Source organism: Monodon monoceros, unplaced genomic scaffold, assembly GCF_005190385.1.
Source record: "Monodon monoceros isolate NGI ecotype Baffin Bay Population unplaced genomic scaffold, NGI_Narwhal_1 Super_Scaffold_4, whole genome shotgun sequence".
In the NCBI taxonomy this organism is placed as follows: Eukaryota; Metazoa; Chordata; class Mammalia; order Artiodactyla; family Monodontidae; genus Monodon; species Monodon monoceros.
This window is the reverse complement of record NW_021703781.1, coordinates 3,487,420-3,501,649: the sequence shown is the minus strand read 5'-3', so window position 1 is coordinate 3,501,649 and position 14,230 is coordinate 3,487,420. Positions and strand designations below refer to the sequence as shown.

General features: G+C 47.1%; 1 protein-coding gene across 4 annotated transcripts in view; it reads right to left on the bottom strand.

Moving 5' to 3' along the window:
- Positions 1 to 14,230, bottom strand: part of NTPCR (nucleoside-triphosphatase, cancer-related) — a 163,150-nt gene that overhangs the window by 36,488 nt on the left and 112,432 nt on the right. For 2 of the 4 annotated variants that reach the window (XM_029245311.1, XM_029245314.1), the window contains exon 1: positions 672 to 822. The exons of 1 other annotated variant lie outside the window; for it this stretch is intronic. In XM_029245311.1, the coding sequence (XP_029101144.1) occupies positions 672 to 705 (34 nt within the window). In that variant the 5' untranslated portion in view covers positions 706 to 822. Of the gene's footprint in view, positions 1 to 671; positions 829 to 14,230 lie in introns of those variants that run through there. One more of the 4 variants, XM_029245313.1, reaches the window with a different exon arrangement.

Genomic DNA, 14,230 nt, shown 5'->3' with positions numbered 1-14,230 from the left:
CCCCCAGACTCTCATTTGAAAGCACACTATCTCCTTTCAAAGGTGAGACCTTCACAGCCCGAGGGCTGAGGGATCTGCATTAGAAGAGACAGACGCAGACGCAGGCTCTGGGTGGGCGGTGCCCTGTAGGTACCAAGGCTCTTTCTTAACCTGCGGCCTCACTCACGGAGGGAATTCAGTGGGTCGGTGAACGTGGATGGGGAACACGGCTGCATGTTTAGTTTCACTGCCCTGCAACTGAAATCTCGCTCTTCCTTTCATGACGAGTGCAGGGCAGGAGCACGTGTAACTATCGCAGACACCTTCGATTCCACCGCGGTGGTGGCTGAGATCCTGAAATACCTTTCGTGTCCATCACAACTTCACAACTGCGGGAGTTATTACTGCTGCCGCCGCCCCTGCTATTTAAGACCGAAGCCCGGGGGCGACCCCATCGCAAGCTGGTTCCTGTTCTCCTGTAATTGGCCTCATTTCACTTATCTGATGGACTCACAGTCACGTTTTCCGGGAAAGACACGCAGGCTTCAGACCACCAAGCGTGTAACTTACATGGGGAATTTTAGAGGCCACCGGCCGGAGCCCCTTGCCCAAAGCACCGGACCGCCCCCAGCCCGGGCACCCCTCACGTCCACCCCTCGGCCTCCCGGAGGCGCAGACCCGGGCGGGGTTACCTGGGGGTCCCGTCAGGAACACGTGCCGGGCCATACGGGTATGACCGGGTGGGGGTCACGGCCCGGGTGGGGGTCGGGGTCGAAGTCGCCGAACGGGGCTGGGGTCGGGGTCGTGACCCAGAGTCAGCACCGCAACGCCGCAGTCCCCACCTCCGCCAGCCGGAAGCACCGCCCTCTCGGCCGCGCATGCGCTCTCCCCATTCAGCCTCGGCCCGCGCATGCGGTCTCCCCATTCAGCCTCGGCCCGCGCATGCGCCCTCCGCTCTCAACCCCGGTCCCCGCGAGCGGCGTCCGCCTGCCTAGGGTGGGAGGATAGTGGTCCGGTCTTCTGCGCGTCCCTGTATTCCAGCCTAGGTGTTGGACTTACGTGGGGTGTTTGCGAGGAGATGTGCGTGAGAGCGTGTTACTAAACCAATCCTGCTCCAGGTGGGACGCGTTGCCCGAGCTCTGCCCCCGGGATGGGACCTGCGAGCTGAAATTCCCCCGGGCTGCGGGGATCAGCCCTTCTGAAGGAGCCTTGGTCCCTGGAAGCCTTCCCCAAAGGAGGAGGCTTTGCTACCGATTGGAACTATTTACCCAGTGCTGTCAGCCGTGACGGCAGAGTAGAATCAACTGGTTAAAAGTGCTTGATGCCTGGGCTCCAACTCCACACGTTCGGAGTGATTGATCTTGGGGGAGCCCTGAGCATCTCGAGCTTTTTTGCTGTTGTTGTTATTGTTGAAACTCCTCGGCAGTTTCTAAAGGCCCATCTTCAACCGTGCACATGAAGACCAATTTTCCCCTCTTGTCACCATCCCATAAATGTAAACCAACGCAAGACCCAGCTGTTGGATCTCCCTGTGCAAAGCATTAAGTGGCTTTCCCCCCTCACTTCACCACTTGAGGGGTTTCAGCGCATGAAATGAAGTGGCAATGGCTTTGGGCCAGAGTTACCTGTAAACTCTTTCAGTCTAATATGTGTACAGTTTGTCTCCTGATCGATCATTCTCCATTCAGAGAAAGCAATTTCAGTGAGTGCTCAACTTAATTGGTGTGTGCCCATCCAGGACCTCCACGGCTCCCTCTAGCCTGGATATATACCAGTCAGATGGCCTCTGTTTCTTGCTGCTTGAAAAGGAATCATCTAAAAGGCAGATTTGTACAGTCGAGCTGTCACCATCATTTCTGCAACATTTATAAGGCTGCATCACTGGTAAGGTTGGGCCTTCCACCCAGATTTCTTTCACCTCCATGCAAACTGGAATGAAGAACAGCTGATGTAGCCAAGTAAACCCAAAGAAGTCGTTTCCAAAAGAAAGAAACATGTACACAGTCATATGTACACTCTTCTTTTTATTTAAAAAAATTTATTTTAGGGCTTCCCTGGTGGCGCAGTGGCTGAGAGTCCGCCTGCCGATGCAGGGGACACGGGTTCGTGCCCCAGTCCGGGAAGATCCCACATGCCACGGAGCGGCTGAGCCCGTGAGCCATGGCCGCTGAGCCTGCGAGTCCGGAGCCTGTGCTCCGCAACAGGAGAGGCCACAACAGTGAGAGGCCCGCGTACCGCAAAAAAAAAAAAAAAAAAAAAAATTATTTTAAAATGCTAACTATGTAACATTTCCATCACTGAAGCAGTTTGTAAGGCTCACCAGAGGATGGATTATTTTGTTTTGATGTTATGCCTGGAATTCTGGTAGCTACCAGCAGACATCAGTTTAGGTAACTCAAGGAACATCTAGACTCCAGATGTAGAGAACTGATGTTTCAGAACAAAAAGAAAATTCTTCCAAAGTTGGATATTCTTTTTCCATTGGGGGATCCGCCCCTTTCAATCCCAGGGTCGGGACCTGAGGGAGGGATGTTCCCCAAAGAGGAATTGAGGCGCTATTTCCACAGAGGCGACTGAATGCCAGGCTGGCAAAACACGTTCACATTTGTCTTCTCCCCCTCTTACATATTTTCACATCCCCAGTAACCATATTCTTGGTTCTGTTTTCTGGTACTCAGGACTTAACCCAAGTTTAAATTACTGTACAAATACACTTAGGAGTAACAATAGTGCGTGTGTGCATGCTCACTTGCACGTGTATAGGTTTATGGGTTTGGGGAATATTCATATACAGCCCATCTCATTTGACCAGATGCTGTACATTTGTGGGCACCATGTCCTGGTGTAGGGATGGGGAAAACGGAGCTTTGCAGAAGCTCTGGCTCATAGTGGGAGAACTGGGTATTGGGGACAGCTTTCTGACTCTCTGACTGTGGTTCGTGTCCCTGGCCCTGGGCTGCAGTCCTGGCACACCCATTGGCTGTGCTGTGTGCTCTTGAAAAGTGTGGCTATGATCACAGTAAATGTTGAAAACCAAGCAGGTGAGAGTTGGGTCACTGCAAGATTCCAGGAAGAATGGTGAACCAGCAGAAACAGGGCGTTTAGCCTCCTAACAAATGATGGGAGTAAACGAGGACGGTTGTGAGAGTGAACCGCCAAGGACAAGCTGAGAGGCACGGGGAAAAGGGGCAAAGCTTCTGTTTGGCTTTGTCATTTCCTCAGGAACGCTAACACTGCACAGCTTTGTTTTGTGCAGGTTCACTTTCATTCATTTTGCTCGGATCCCATCAGTGGAGAATCTATTGTTTGCAGAATAATATGACAATTGTTCTGGTTTGAACCAGCCTCTGATGTGTAGGAACCAAAAAAAAAAAAAAAATTGCTGTATCTAATGAATATTCAACACCTGACGTAAATAGAGCTGGTTATTTAATATATTCACCCCCCTTCCCTCCCTCCCTCCGTCCCTTCTTTCCTTCCTCTGTTTTATTGCAGAGACTATGCACTGTGATATATAGTAGGGATCAAAGGTACATTTGAATAGCTTCTGTCCTGAAAAGACTAAGACAGTCAAAAACACTGGTGAATAGGGCTTCCCTGGTGGCGCAGTGGTTAAGAATCTGCCTGCCAGTGCAGGGGACACAGGTTCGAGCCCTGGTCCGGGAAAATCCCACATGCTGTGGAGCAGCTAAGCCTGAGCACCACAACTACTGAGCCTGCGCTCTAGAGCCCATGAGCCACAACAACTGAGCCCACATGCCACAACTACTGAATCCCGCACGCCTGGAGCCCATGCTCCACAACAAGAGAAGCCACCGCAATGAGAAGCCCATGCACCGCAACAAAGAGTAGACCCTGCTCGCCACAACTGGAGAAAGCCCACGCACAGCAACAAAGACCCAACGCAGCCAATAAATAAATAAATAAATAAAAATTTAAAAAGGAAAAAAAAAAACTTACTCACCTGCCCTTCATAAGCCCCCATTCTGCCTAGCAAGTGGAGCACAGTGGTGTTTTGGCTCCAGAAATTCGTTTCAGTTTACAGCCAGTGTCCTGTAATCCTGGACAAGTCTGATTATTCACCTTTCCTCAATACACAGTCACTCTGGTAAGTGGCCACAGGGCCTTCTGGAGGAAGATTTACAGTCTAAGCATTTGCTGTGTAGCATGATCCTTCCTCTGGAGGGCTTGGCCTCCCTTTCAGGCAAGGGCCTCTGGGGAGGGGCCTTCCTCACCCTGGGGCCAGGGTGAGGAAAGAAAGGGGCTCCTGCACAGAATTAAAGGCCCTCAGGTCCTGCGGGGGCGATCCTGCATTTTCATAATCTAGGAGGTAGTGCCTTCTCCGATATTGCACTCTAGGGATCTTTCTTGCCGCCCTCAAGGCCCAGCCCTGGGCTGAACTTGAATGACTCAAGTCTGGGAACTGGTTGAGAGGCTGTTAACAGTCTCTCATGGTGACTCAGCTCACACTTCTGTCCAACAGATGTAGAGCTTTGCCATGTACACAAAATAAGACTTTAGGTAGTTCCCAACTCTCACTTCTAGGGGCACCGTGACCAACACCAAAGACACTGCAGGTCAGACTATTCTAATTACTGCATGGTCTGTGTTAAAATGAAAACCACAGGCCCAAAATAGAGCCATTTATGCCAGGCCACGCCTCCGAACCAGGGCTTAATACTGAACCTAACTGAAGCTTCAACCTCCCCTAGAAATGCAGTCTTAACCAGTCAGGAATTTTCTGGTCGGTACCAATGAGGTCATCTGTCACATGGGCCCTTTCTATCCCCCAGAGGAAGATGAGGTAAGCCACCTAATCTTATTCCCTTCCTTTCCCCAAAGGGAAATGACTTTAAAAACCTTTCCCTTTCTGTGGCCCCTGGAACTCCCCTCTACTTCCTAGATGGAATTATGCCTGGTTCATGAATCGTTCAATAAAGTCAATTAGATCTTCACAATTTACTTGGTTGAGTTATGTTTTTTCATATTTGATGACTGAATAGCTTTGGCTCTGCTCTCCATTGCCACATGTCCTGATCTGTGACTCGAAGTTTCTGCTTAACACCAACACCCCAGGATCCCGAAATCCCCAGTGAATGCAGGGAGTCTAGTTCAATGACAACAGTTCCCACTGTCATTTCTGGCCTAAAGATAACTTCACCACTATATTTCTCTGTCTAAAAACCAGGCATCAAGAAATAGTGATTTAATAAGCTTACTATAGGAGAAGTCTAAAATGGTACAGATGCACGGTCTACAAACCATTGCATTTTGTGTAAGTGGAAAGATGAGTCTTTGCTTTGTTGCACACACAACATATTAAATTTGCAGCTCAGCAGTATTGCCATATTGACCCTTGACACGTATAGCGCCGTCTCATTGCCTACGAGTATTGCACTGCTTTGCAAGAGCTCAGCCTTTCCGAGTAGCCCAGGCCTCTGTAAACGTTAATACATAGAAACCTCAATTAAATAGAGTTGGGAGACCAGAAGGGGGCGCTCTCATGCCCTATGCTGATAGCGGAACCCAAGAGTCCTTTCATGGCAAGGACTCAGCCAATGAGGGACTATTAACGCTCAGCCAATGATAAAACATGGACTCTTTGTTTACTCCACTCTCATCCCAACTTCCTTTTCCCCTCTATAAAAGAGTTCTCCCCTCCATTTTTGTGGGGGGATTTGCACATGGCTCACCATGATTGCAGACTCCCAATTGTAAGTCTTTGCAAACTCCAAATAAACCCAATTGTGCTAGAGAAATAACTGGCAGTCTATTTGTTTTAGGTCAACACCTGGCTGGATTAGGGGACACCAACTGCCCATGATGGCACCCAGGGCTCATCCCCAGCACGCTTTGTCCCAGAACTAGTTGACAAGACAACCAAATACCAAGGCCTGGTTGGCTCAGACCCTGGGGTGGTCTTGGGTGCATCCTGGGGGACCCAGTTGTATAAACCCAGCTACAAAACCTAGAGAAAAGAAAGAAGAGGTGGAAGGAACACATGATGACCTTGCACAGGGTTCAGAAATTAATAACTCTATGAATTTATTTCAAAGAACTTTTCAGAACCATTTTTATACCAAGGAATATGGCAAAAATCTGCACTTTTGCTCTAAATCTCTGAGTCCTTTTTGGATGAGATAACCACTCTCAGATTCACCTTTCCACGTTATAAAGGCTCACTTAGTTCTCCTCTGGGCCAGGTTTGATTTGTTCCAATGGTCTCTGGATTTCAGAGTATCGAAGCATCTATGCACGTTGATATGGATATAAATTACTTTTAAGCTACTCATGAACTTTAAGCCTGCAGTTCGTTTTTGAAAACTGAAGGGCTTTACTAAGCTACTTCATGGTCTCCTATTGTAATTTAAACAAACAAACAGACAAACAAGCTTTTAATTAATGCTTGTCTTGCTTTATTTAAAACATGTTTTGTTAAATTGCAAACTTGGAACGTGCACATTTTGCCTGCCTACTAGGTCTTACAAATAATTGGTAGTTTAATTCTACAAACAAAGACACTATTTTAAGTTGGAAAGAAAATTAATCTTTCTTTTCTTCTTATCTCTTTAAGAGAAGCTATTTTCCTTCTTCCCCTTAATTCATTTCTCTTGAAGCTCTTAGACTTGCTTTGATAATACACCAAGTCTTTGGGATTTGGGGAGAAGTTTTAAATGGACAGATAACTTTTACAATACATGTTTTTCTCTAGCTCATTACAGTTTCTACTTTGAAACCAGAAGTTTCTAATACTACTTCAGAAATAAGACCAATTATGCATGGGCTCTATGCTTAATGTTCTATAGGCATCATCTCATTTAATCCACATAACCACACTACTGAGATGGACACTTAAAAAAAATAAAGGATACACACATTTCGATCAGTTTTGACAAATGCATGAGAGAGAACATTTTCATCACCTGAGATAGTTCTCTTTTGCCCCATCCCAGAGATCCCACTGCCATACATACACATACTGATCTACTTAGAGCTCTTCTGCTCATTGAAAATTGGATCAGTTCTTCTTTGAGATCAGCTTGAATGTTACCATTATCAACTATTTTATATGTATTTTCTTCCTGTATTTTCTAATCTTAAATGGTGGTGTTCCTGAAACCCGAGTACTGATTAGAACCTTAACGTGCTAAAATATGTCATACTCCTACATGCTTCTATGAAGAAGGAACCTTTTAGAGAGGGGAGAAAAACATTAGGCTGCTTTCCTTTTTCTCTGTTGTCCTAAAGCCTTCAAAGAGCTTCACTGTTCTTTTCATGTAATATACTTAGATATAAAAGTGTCTCATAGTATAAAGAATTTCATCATTCCTAGTTTTTTCAGATATCAATAACACTACCCCTTAGGGCAAAAAAACAAAAAGAATACATACACTGACTTTTAGCAAACAGTTTAGTTTTTCCTACTTAGCATGTTATGTAGTATGCATTTTTGTGTGTATTTGGTTTTATTAACTTATAATATTCATGTTGTTGATTCCATGAGTTACAACCTATATAAACTCTGTATAGGCTCATCTATATACACTCAGCTGCAAAGCTAGAGAAAACAAAAAGAGAAAGAAGGGGAACTTCCCTGGTGGTCCAGTGGTAAAGAATCCACCTTACAATGCAGGGGACGTGGGTTCCATCCCTGGTCAGGGAGCTAAGATCCCACATGCCATGGGGCAACTAAGCCCGCACCACAACTACTGAGCTTGCAGGCCTCAACTAGAGGGCCTGTGTATTGCAAACTACAGAGCCCACGTGCCCTGGAGCCTGCGCGCCACAACTAGAGAGGGAAAACCCGCACACCACAACTAGAGAGAAGCTCACGTGCTGCAACGAAGAGCCCACGTGCCTCAACGAAGATCCTGCGTGCCGCAACTAAGACCCAACACAGACAAAAATAAATAAATAAAATAAATAAATAAATAATAAATCTTTGAAAAAAAAGAGGAAGAAGAAACAGAGGCTGACATTGCACAAGGTACAGAAATAAATAGCTCAATTAACTTATTTCCAGCAGATTTTTATTCGTTCTGTTTTGCTCCTTTTTTATTGCTGAGCAGTGTTCTGTTGTGTGGGCATACTGGAGTTTGTTCATCTGTTGATGGACATTTGAGCTGTTGCTAATTTGAAGCTGTTAGCAAAAAAAAAAAAAAAAGCTGTGATAAACATTTGTGCACCTATCGTTGTGTGGATATATATTTTCATTGCTCTTGGGTATATACACCTAGTAGTGGAATGGCTGGGCCATGTGATAGGTGTATGTTAACTTTGCAAGAAACTGCCAGATAACCGATGCAGTTGTAAAATTTTGCATTGCTACTGGAAACGTACGAAATTTCTAATTGCTCCACATCCTTGCCAACACTTGGTATTGTCAGGTCTTTAAAAACTTATATTATTCATGAAATGAAATCTCGTGGGGTTTTTTGTTGTTTGTTTGTTTTTAATATTTATTTATTTAGTTAGTTGTGCTGGGTCTTAGTTGCGTCACGTGGGCTTCTTAGTTGTGGCATACGAACTCTTAGCTGTGGTGTGCATGTGGGACCTAGTTCCCCGACCGGGGATCGGACCCGGGCTCCCTGCATTGCGAGCACACAGTCTTAACCACTGCGCCACCAGCGAAGTCCTGAAATCTTGTGTTTTTAATTTCCATTCCCTGATGACTGATGATGTTCAGCATCTTTCACATGCTAATTGGCCATTCATATATCTTCTTCTGAGAAATGTCTATTTAATTTTTTCCCCATTTTTTTCTATTTGATTGTCTTCTTGTAACTGAGTTTTAGTACTTCTTTATATATTCTTTTTTTTTTTTTTTTTTTTGGTACCCGGGCCTCTCACTGCCGTGGCCTCTCCCGCCGTGGAGCACAGGCTCCGGACGCACAGGTCCAGTGGCCATGGCCCACGGGCCCAGCTGCTCCATGGCACGCAGGATCCTCCCGGACCGGGACACGAACCCGTGTTCCCTGCATCGGCAGGCGGACTCCCAACCACTGCGCCACCAGGGAAGCCCTCTTTATATATTCTTGATACAAATCCTTTGTCAGATAAATAGTCAATGTTGGCACTGGCACTTAGCTGTGCTAGAATTTAAACAAAGCATTAAATAGACATATTGGAAATGTTGAGATCATTATCAATGAAACATTTACAGACCAAAGATTATACATCGCAGGTGGGAGGAGTATTAGACAGCAGTCAGATTTACCAATTCAGACTGCTATGGGCTTTCGGTAGACAGGAGGTCACAGGCAGGGCCCACTGCTGCTAAAGTGAAAGGTACTGACTCACACCATGGCCATATGTAAGTTAGATGAGCAAAAGATCATTATGCAAATACACTCTGGTTAAATCTAAAGCAAGGGGGGGTACTTCCCTGGTGGTGCAGTGGTTAAGAATCCGCCTGCCAATGCAGGGGACATGGATTCGAGCCCTGGTCCCGGAAGGTCCCACATGCCTCAGAGCAACTAAGCCCGCGAGCCACAACTACTGAGCCCATGAGCCACAACTACTGAAGCCCGTGCACCTAGAGTCCGTGCTCCGCAACAAGAGAAACCACCGCAATGAGAAGCCCGTGCACCGCAACAAAGATTAGACCCCGCTCGCCGCAACTAGAGAAAGGCTGCGTGCAGCAACAAAGACCCAACACAGCCAAAAGTAAATAAATAAAATAGATAAATTAAAAAAAAAATCTAGAGCAAGGGGAAAAGCTGCCTCCAGGAGGTCAAAGCATGTAGCTGTGTAGGAAAGCACACAGAGAGTAGGTAGTTTCTATCTGTATCCTTCAGAGACTAAGCTGAGAGAGAGCATCAAATGAAACAAAGGTGCAGTGGGATAACCCCGTGTGTGCACATAACAACGCACATGACAACCCTTGTATACACACCTAACATCCCTGTGTCTGCACATAACAACCCCGTGTGTGCATATAACAATCGTGTATACACATATAACAAACCCCGTGTGTGCATATAACAACCCTGCACACACACATAACACTCCCCTGTGTGCATATAACCAATGGGGGACCAACAAGGGAGTCATTCAGTAAAAAATTATAAAATAATAATAAAATGACTTAATCTTAAATGTGGTGGAGACAAAATTGAAAGGTGCAGGCACTACCCATTTTTCTACTCTAGAAGCCATTTACCAATGATTAGATCCCTTTTAAAGAAAAGAATTGCCTTTAAATATTGTTGAACCTAGACTTCCCCTGGACGCCTGTAGCTCTCTTGTTTGAGCAAAAGACTAAATAGAATTTTAAGGGTGATTTTGACTGTGCGGATTTATCTTCTCACACTGTGACTTTAAGGGTTACGGGCTTTTACAAAAGGGTGGAGTTTCTTCATTCCTCGCTGAATCTCTGGTCCGTAGACTGGGACGAAGGATCAGCCAGAAAATAGAGGACAGGAAGCATGGGTTTGTTAAACTGATGTAAGTAAGGCATTGAAAAGGATGGCCTCTCACGTGGAGAACGGTATATTTTCTTATCCTTTTTTTTTTTTTTTCTTTTTTTTGCGGTACTCGGGCCTCTCACTGCTGTGGCCTCTCCGGTTGCAGAGCACAGGCTCCGGACGCGCAGGCTCAGCGGCCATGGCTCACGGGCCCAGCCGCTCCGCGGCATGTGGGATCTTCCCGGACCGGGGCACGAACCCACGTCCCCTGCATCAGCAGGCGGACTCTCAACCACTGCGCCACCAGGGAAGCCCTTCTCCTTTTTATGTATCACTCAGATCTGGCCTCCCAGATTATATAATTTATAATTTTTATAAATTATATATTTAATTAAAATAACATTGTTACAAATAAAATTAAAAACCTGTGATCATTTTGCAACATCACACTTTTAGCTACAGCACTCTTCCCATGGGATGTATTCTGTCTATTTATATTGGCCTCACCTCTTCTTGACTATCCACACCAGGATCCAGCACTGTGCCATTTTACATGAACACCTGTGAATCACTCAACCTCCTCTGCTGTATGGTGAGCGCTGTTTACACGATCAAGCGCTGGGTGTTATAGGAAGACATGGCCCGTGTCTAGCTTGATCTCAGTCTTCTACAGGTACCATCATGGTGCTGCTGGATCCTGGGGGAGCCTTGTGCTTTTAGAAGAGTTTTCTACCACCATGCTTCTCAAACCGGGTGCCCATATCTTTAAGGGAACCTAAGGACAAGGACAGCTAACAAATTCAGCGTTTACCGTACGCCCAGCACTGCCCTAAGCACTTTGATGTATATCAGGTCATGCTGCCCTCATCCCAAAGGCTTAGGGGGTGGGTGCCGTCCTCAGCTCCTCTTAGAACAGAGAAAATAGGTCACTATCTACCTGTGGTTTTGAATGATCGATCCTGGGCTCTTCCTTCTGCATTTCCATATATCAAAGGTCACTTGTTTTATATTTCTCCCCTTGAACTAAAACCATTTAGTCTGTTGTTGGTCCACACTGATTATAGAGAAAGTTAGTGAAGCCCATTCTTTCCCCGAGGCAGGAATGGGCTTCCCTCTTCACGGTGACACCGTCCTCGGTCTGGCTGTACTTTAGGAGGCAGGATCAGAGATGTATGGAGTGCAGTTCCACAGACTTGACCTTCAGTGTCCCAGCTTGCACAATACATTCCTGATTAAGTTTCAACCAGGGAGTTTGGTTTTTTAAAAAATCATGTAAAGAATTTATACCATGTATTAACTGGGTTCTCCTCGGGCAGTAGATTCACATTTCCCTCTCCTGTCACGGACCTCGCTGACTGTTTAACTTCTACTTTGGGCTCCTGTGTCACCTTGGCCGGCCCTGTCACCTCCATGGATCTCGAGTTTCTTCACCTGTAAAATGAGAAAACCCTCTGCTCCTCTGCTAAGGCATCACTGGGATGCAGGCATTTCTTTAGAACACTGAGAGAGAGGAACGTGCCCCAGGAGTGTCAACGGGTAAGTCGACCTGATGAAGAGGCGGGACTCTTGGCATTGTCACAAGCCTTCAGCCACCGACCCCTGCACACCCCGGGGGCCTCATCCTTCCCTCTCCAGGGAAACAGCATTGGAGCTCCCACCACGCGCCCACCCGCCCAGCCTCCGTGGGCATCCCCTGACCCGTCCACCCAACTATAGATTCCAGTGTTTTTTATTGAATCCCCTGCACCTAGCCCAGTACTTGACACGTGGCCGGTGCTCATTCAATAGTATTGAAGGAAAGAAAGAATAAATGGATGAATGTAAGTTTGGAAAAATGTGGGTTATTGACACTTCTCCCAAAAGAGAGGCAGACCAGAGCTCCATAAGTGTCTATTTAGGACAAGAGCTAGACAAGAGCTCTGTATATGTCCATCTTTGTGAACCTGGAGAATTATCTGGGAGACAAGGAGAAGGGTCAGGGCAGGAGTTGGCGGCGGGGGGGGTGGGGGGGGGCGGGTCCTGAATCACAGCGTGCGTGGGAGTCAAACCAAGCAAGCATGTGGGCATTCTTCTGAGTCAAGGGCGGAGGGAGCTGAGCTCCACAGTCTAGGCTTTGCTGTGTGGCGGGGACAGTTAGTCAGGAAAGCCACGCGATCACATACGTGAATCTGAAAGGCTGTTGGCCTTGCTGCCACCCAAGGGCAAGACCAGTCCACTGTTCAGCCTGTGTTTTCTTTTGTTAGTACTGGATCCTATCACAAAGGGATTGCTGTCTGTGACAGTCAGGTGGCTCTTAACTCCGTAATGAGACTAATACAACCTTACTTGTTCACAAGAGAGGATGCTACATAGAAACTAATACTACCCAGTAAAGTCCAAGGCAACCTCGACTGGGAAAGCTGTTCCCAGTCTGACATGTCTGTCCCTCTCCGGGCCCACAGCAAATGCACCGTGTCGCTTAGTGAATCCCTGTACTGGATGATCTCTTCCTGAAAAAACACTGCAGCCTTCATTCTTTCATTGCTGACACTTTCATGTTTGAGCGAGCCACCCAGGTGATAAGGGAGTGGGGGGAAAGTGACAGTCACCCCTGAGAGCAGACCTTGCCCAGCCCTTGGCTTCCTGCCTGAGGGGGGTGCTCAGTAAAGCCAGCTGATCTAATTCCCTCCGTTCCTCTCCGTCTCGCCCTGCATGCCTCCCTTTTCATCTCCTGTTTGGCTTAACAGCCCTTTCTTAAAATGAGTCCATTTGCTTCTGTGAAGTGCAGAAACCCATCAGGCCGGAAGGATTCAGCTTTTTTTACCCCTCCCCAGGCTCCGGTCACGGGGCCCGCCCTGGTGGCCCTCTGTCCTTGGGTTCTGCCAGCTCGCGTCAAAGCGAGGTCCAGCCTTTGGAACAAAAAGCACCGCACGCCAGGCCGGAGAACCCTGCAGCATCACCGGACATGACGGCGCCTGGGAACGAGACACCGACTCCCCCGCTTGCCACGGGGCAGCGCTTCCAGGGCCTTGGGGGGCGGCGAGGAAATCTCCACTCCTTTTCTCAGAGCTTTGATGTGCCGCTGTAACCAATGCACAGCGGGCGCTGCACCCTGGTTTGAATTTAAGCCGTCCTGTTGAATTTGAGCTAACCTCTCTTTACAGGAGAATTACACAATAACCACGTCACAGGGAAGTCTTCACTGCCAGCACAGTGACATGGCCCTAAGGGTCCACAGCCTCCACTGAGGAAGCGCAGATGTCTGGGCGAAGGAAGAATTTTGTTTGTAAGCTGCTCGGGGTCTGGACTTGTTCACTGGCTCCTTAGCAATCTACTGAAAGCAGCCATTTCGTCTCCATCCTGTAAGACCAAACCCTTCCCTTGCCCTTCCGGCTTCCTGACTGACCAAGGAAGCCTTGGTCTATTTCAGTTGGTTAGTGGAACACCGTCAGTTTGGCTACCTGTGCTTACGCAGACCTACCGTTCCTAGAGGGACAGTGCAGTCTTTAAATAAAACACAGAGTCGGGTGTTCAGACCTGGGCTCCAATGCCTGCACTGCCACATTTAGCTGTGCGCTCCTGGGTAGGTCATTACCCGGACTGTGATATTGCCTCTGGAAAAATCAAGAGTGGGACCCAGCAGTCTCTGTGGCGCATCCCAGCTCTAACATCTCTCTTGAGAATGTCTCTGGGTTAGAGAATTGTTGGCAAATTTCAGCCTAACTCATAGCATCCTGACATGGCATCTGTCCCTCGAGAGGTAACACAGGCATGTAACAATTAGCTGCAAGATTTCCTCAGTTCATTATAAATTGCCAAAGAGGGTTCATCAGGCTCCAGACTGGACTTTTTTTTTTTTTTTCGGT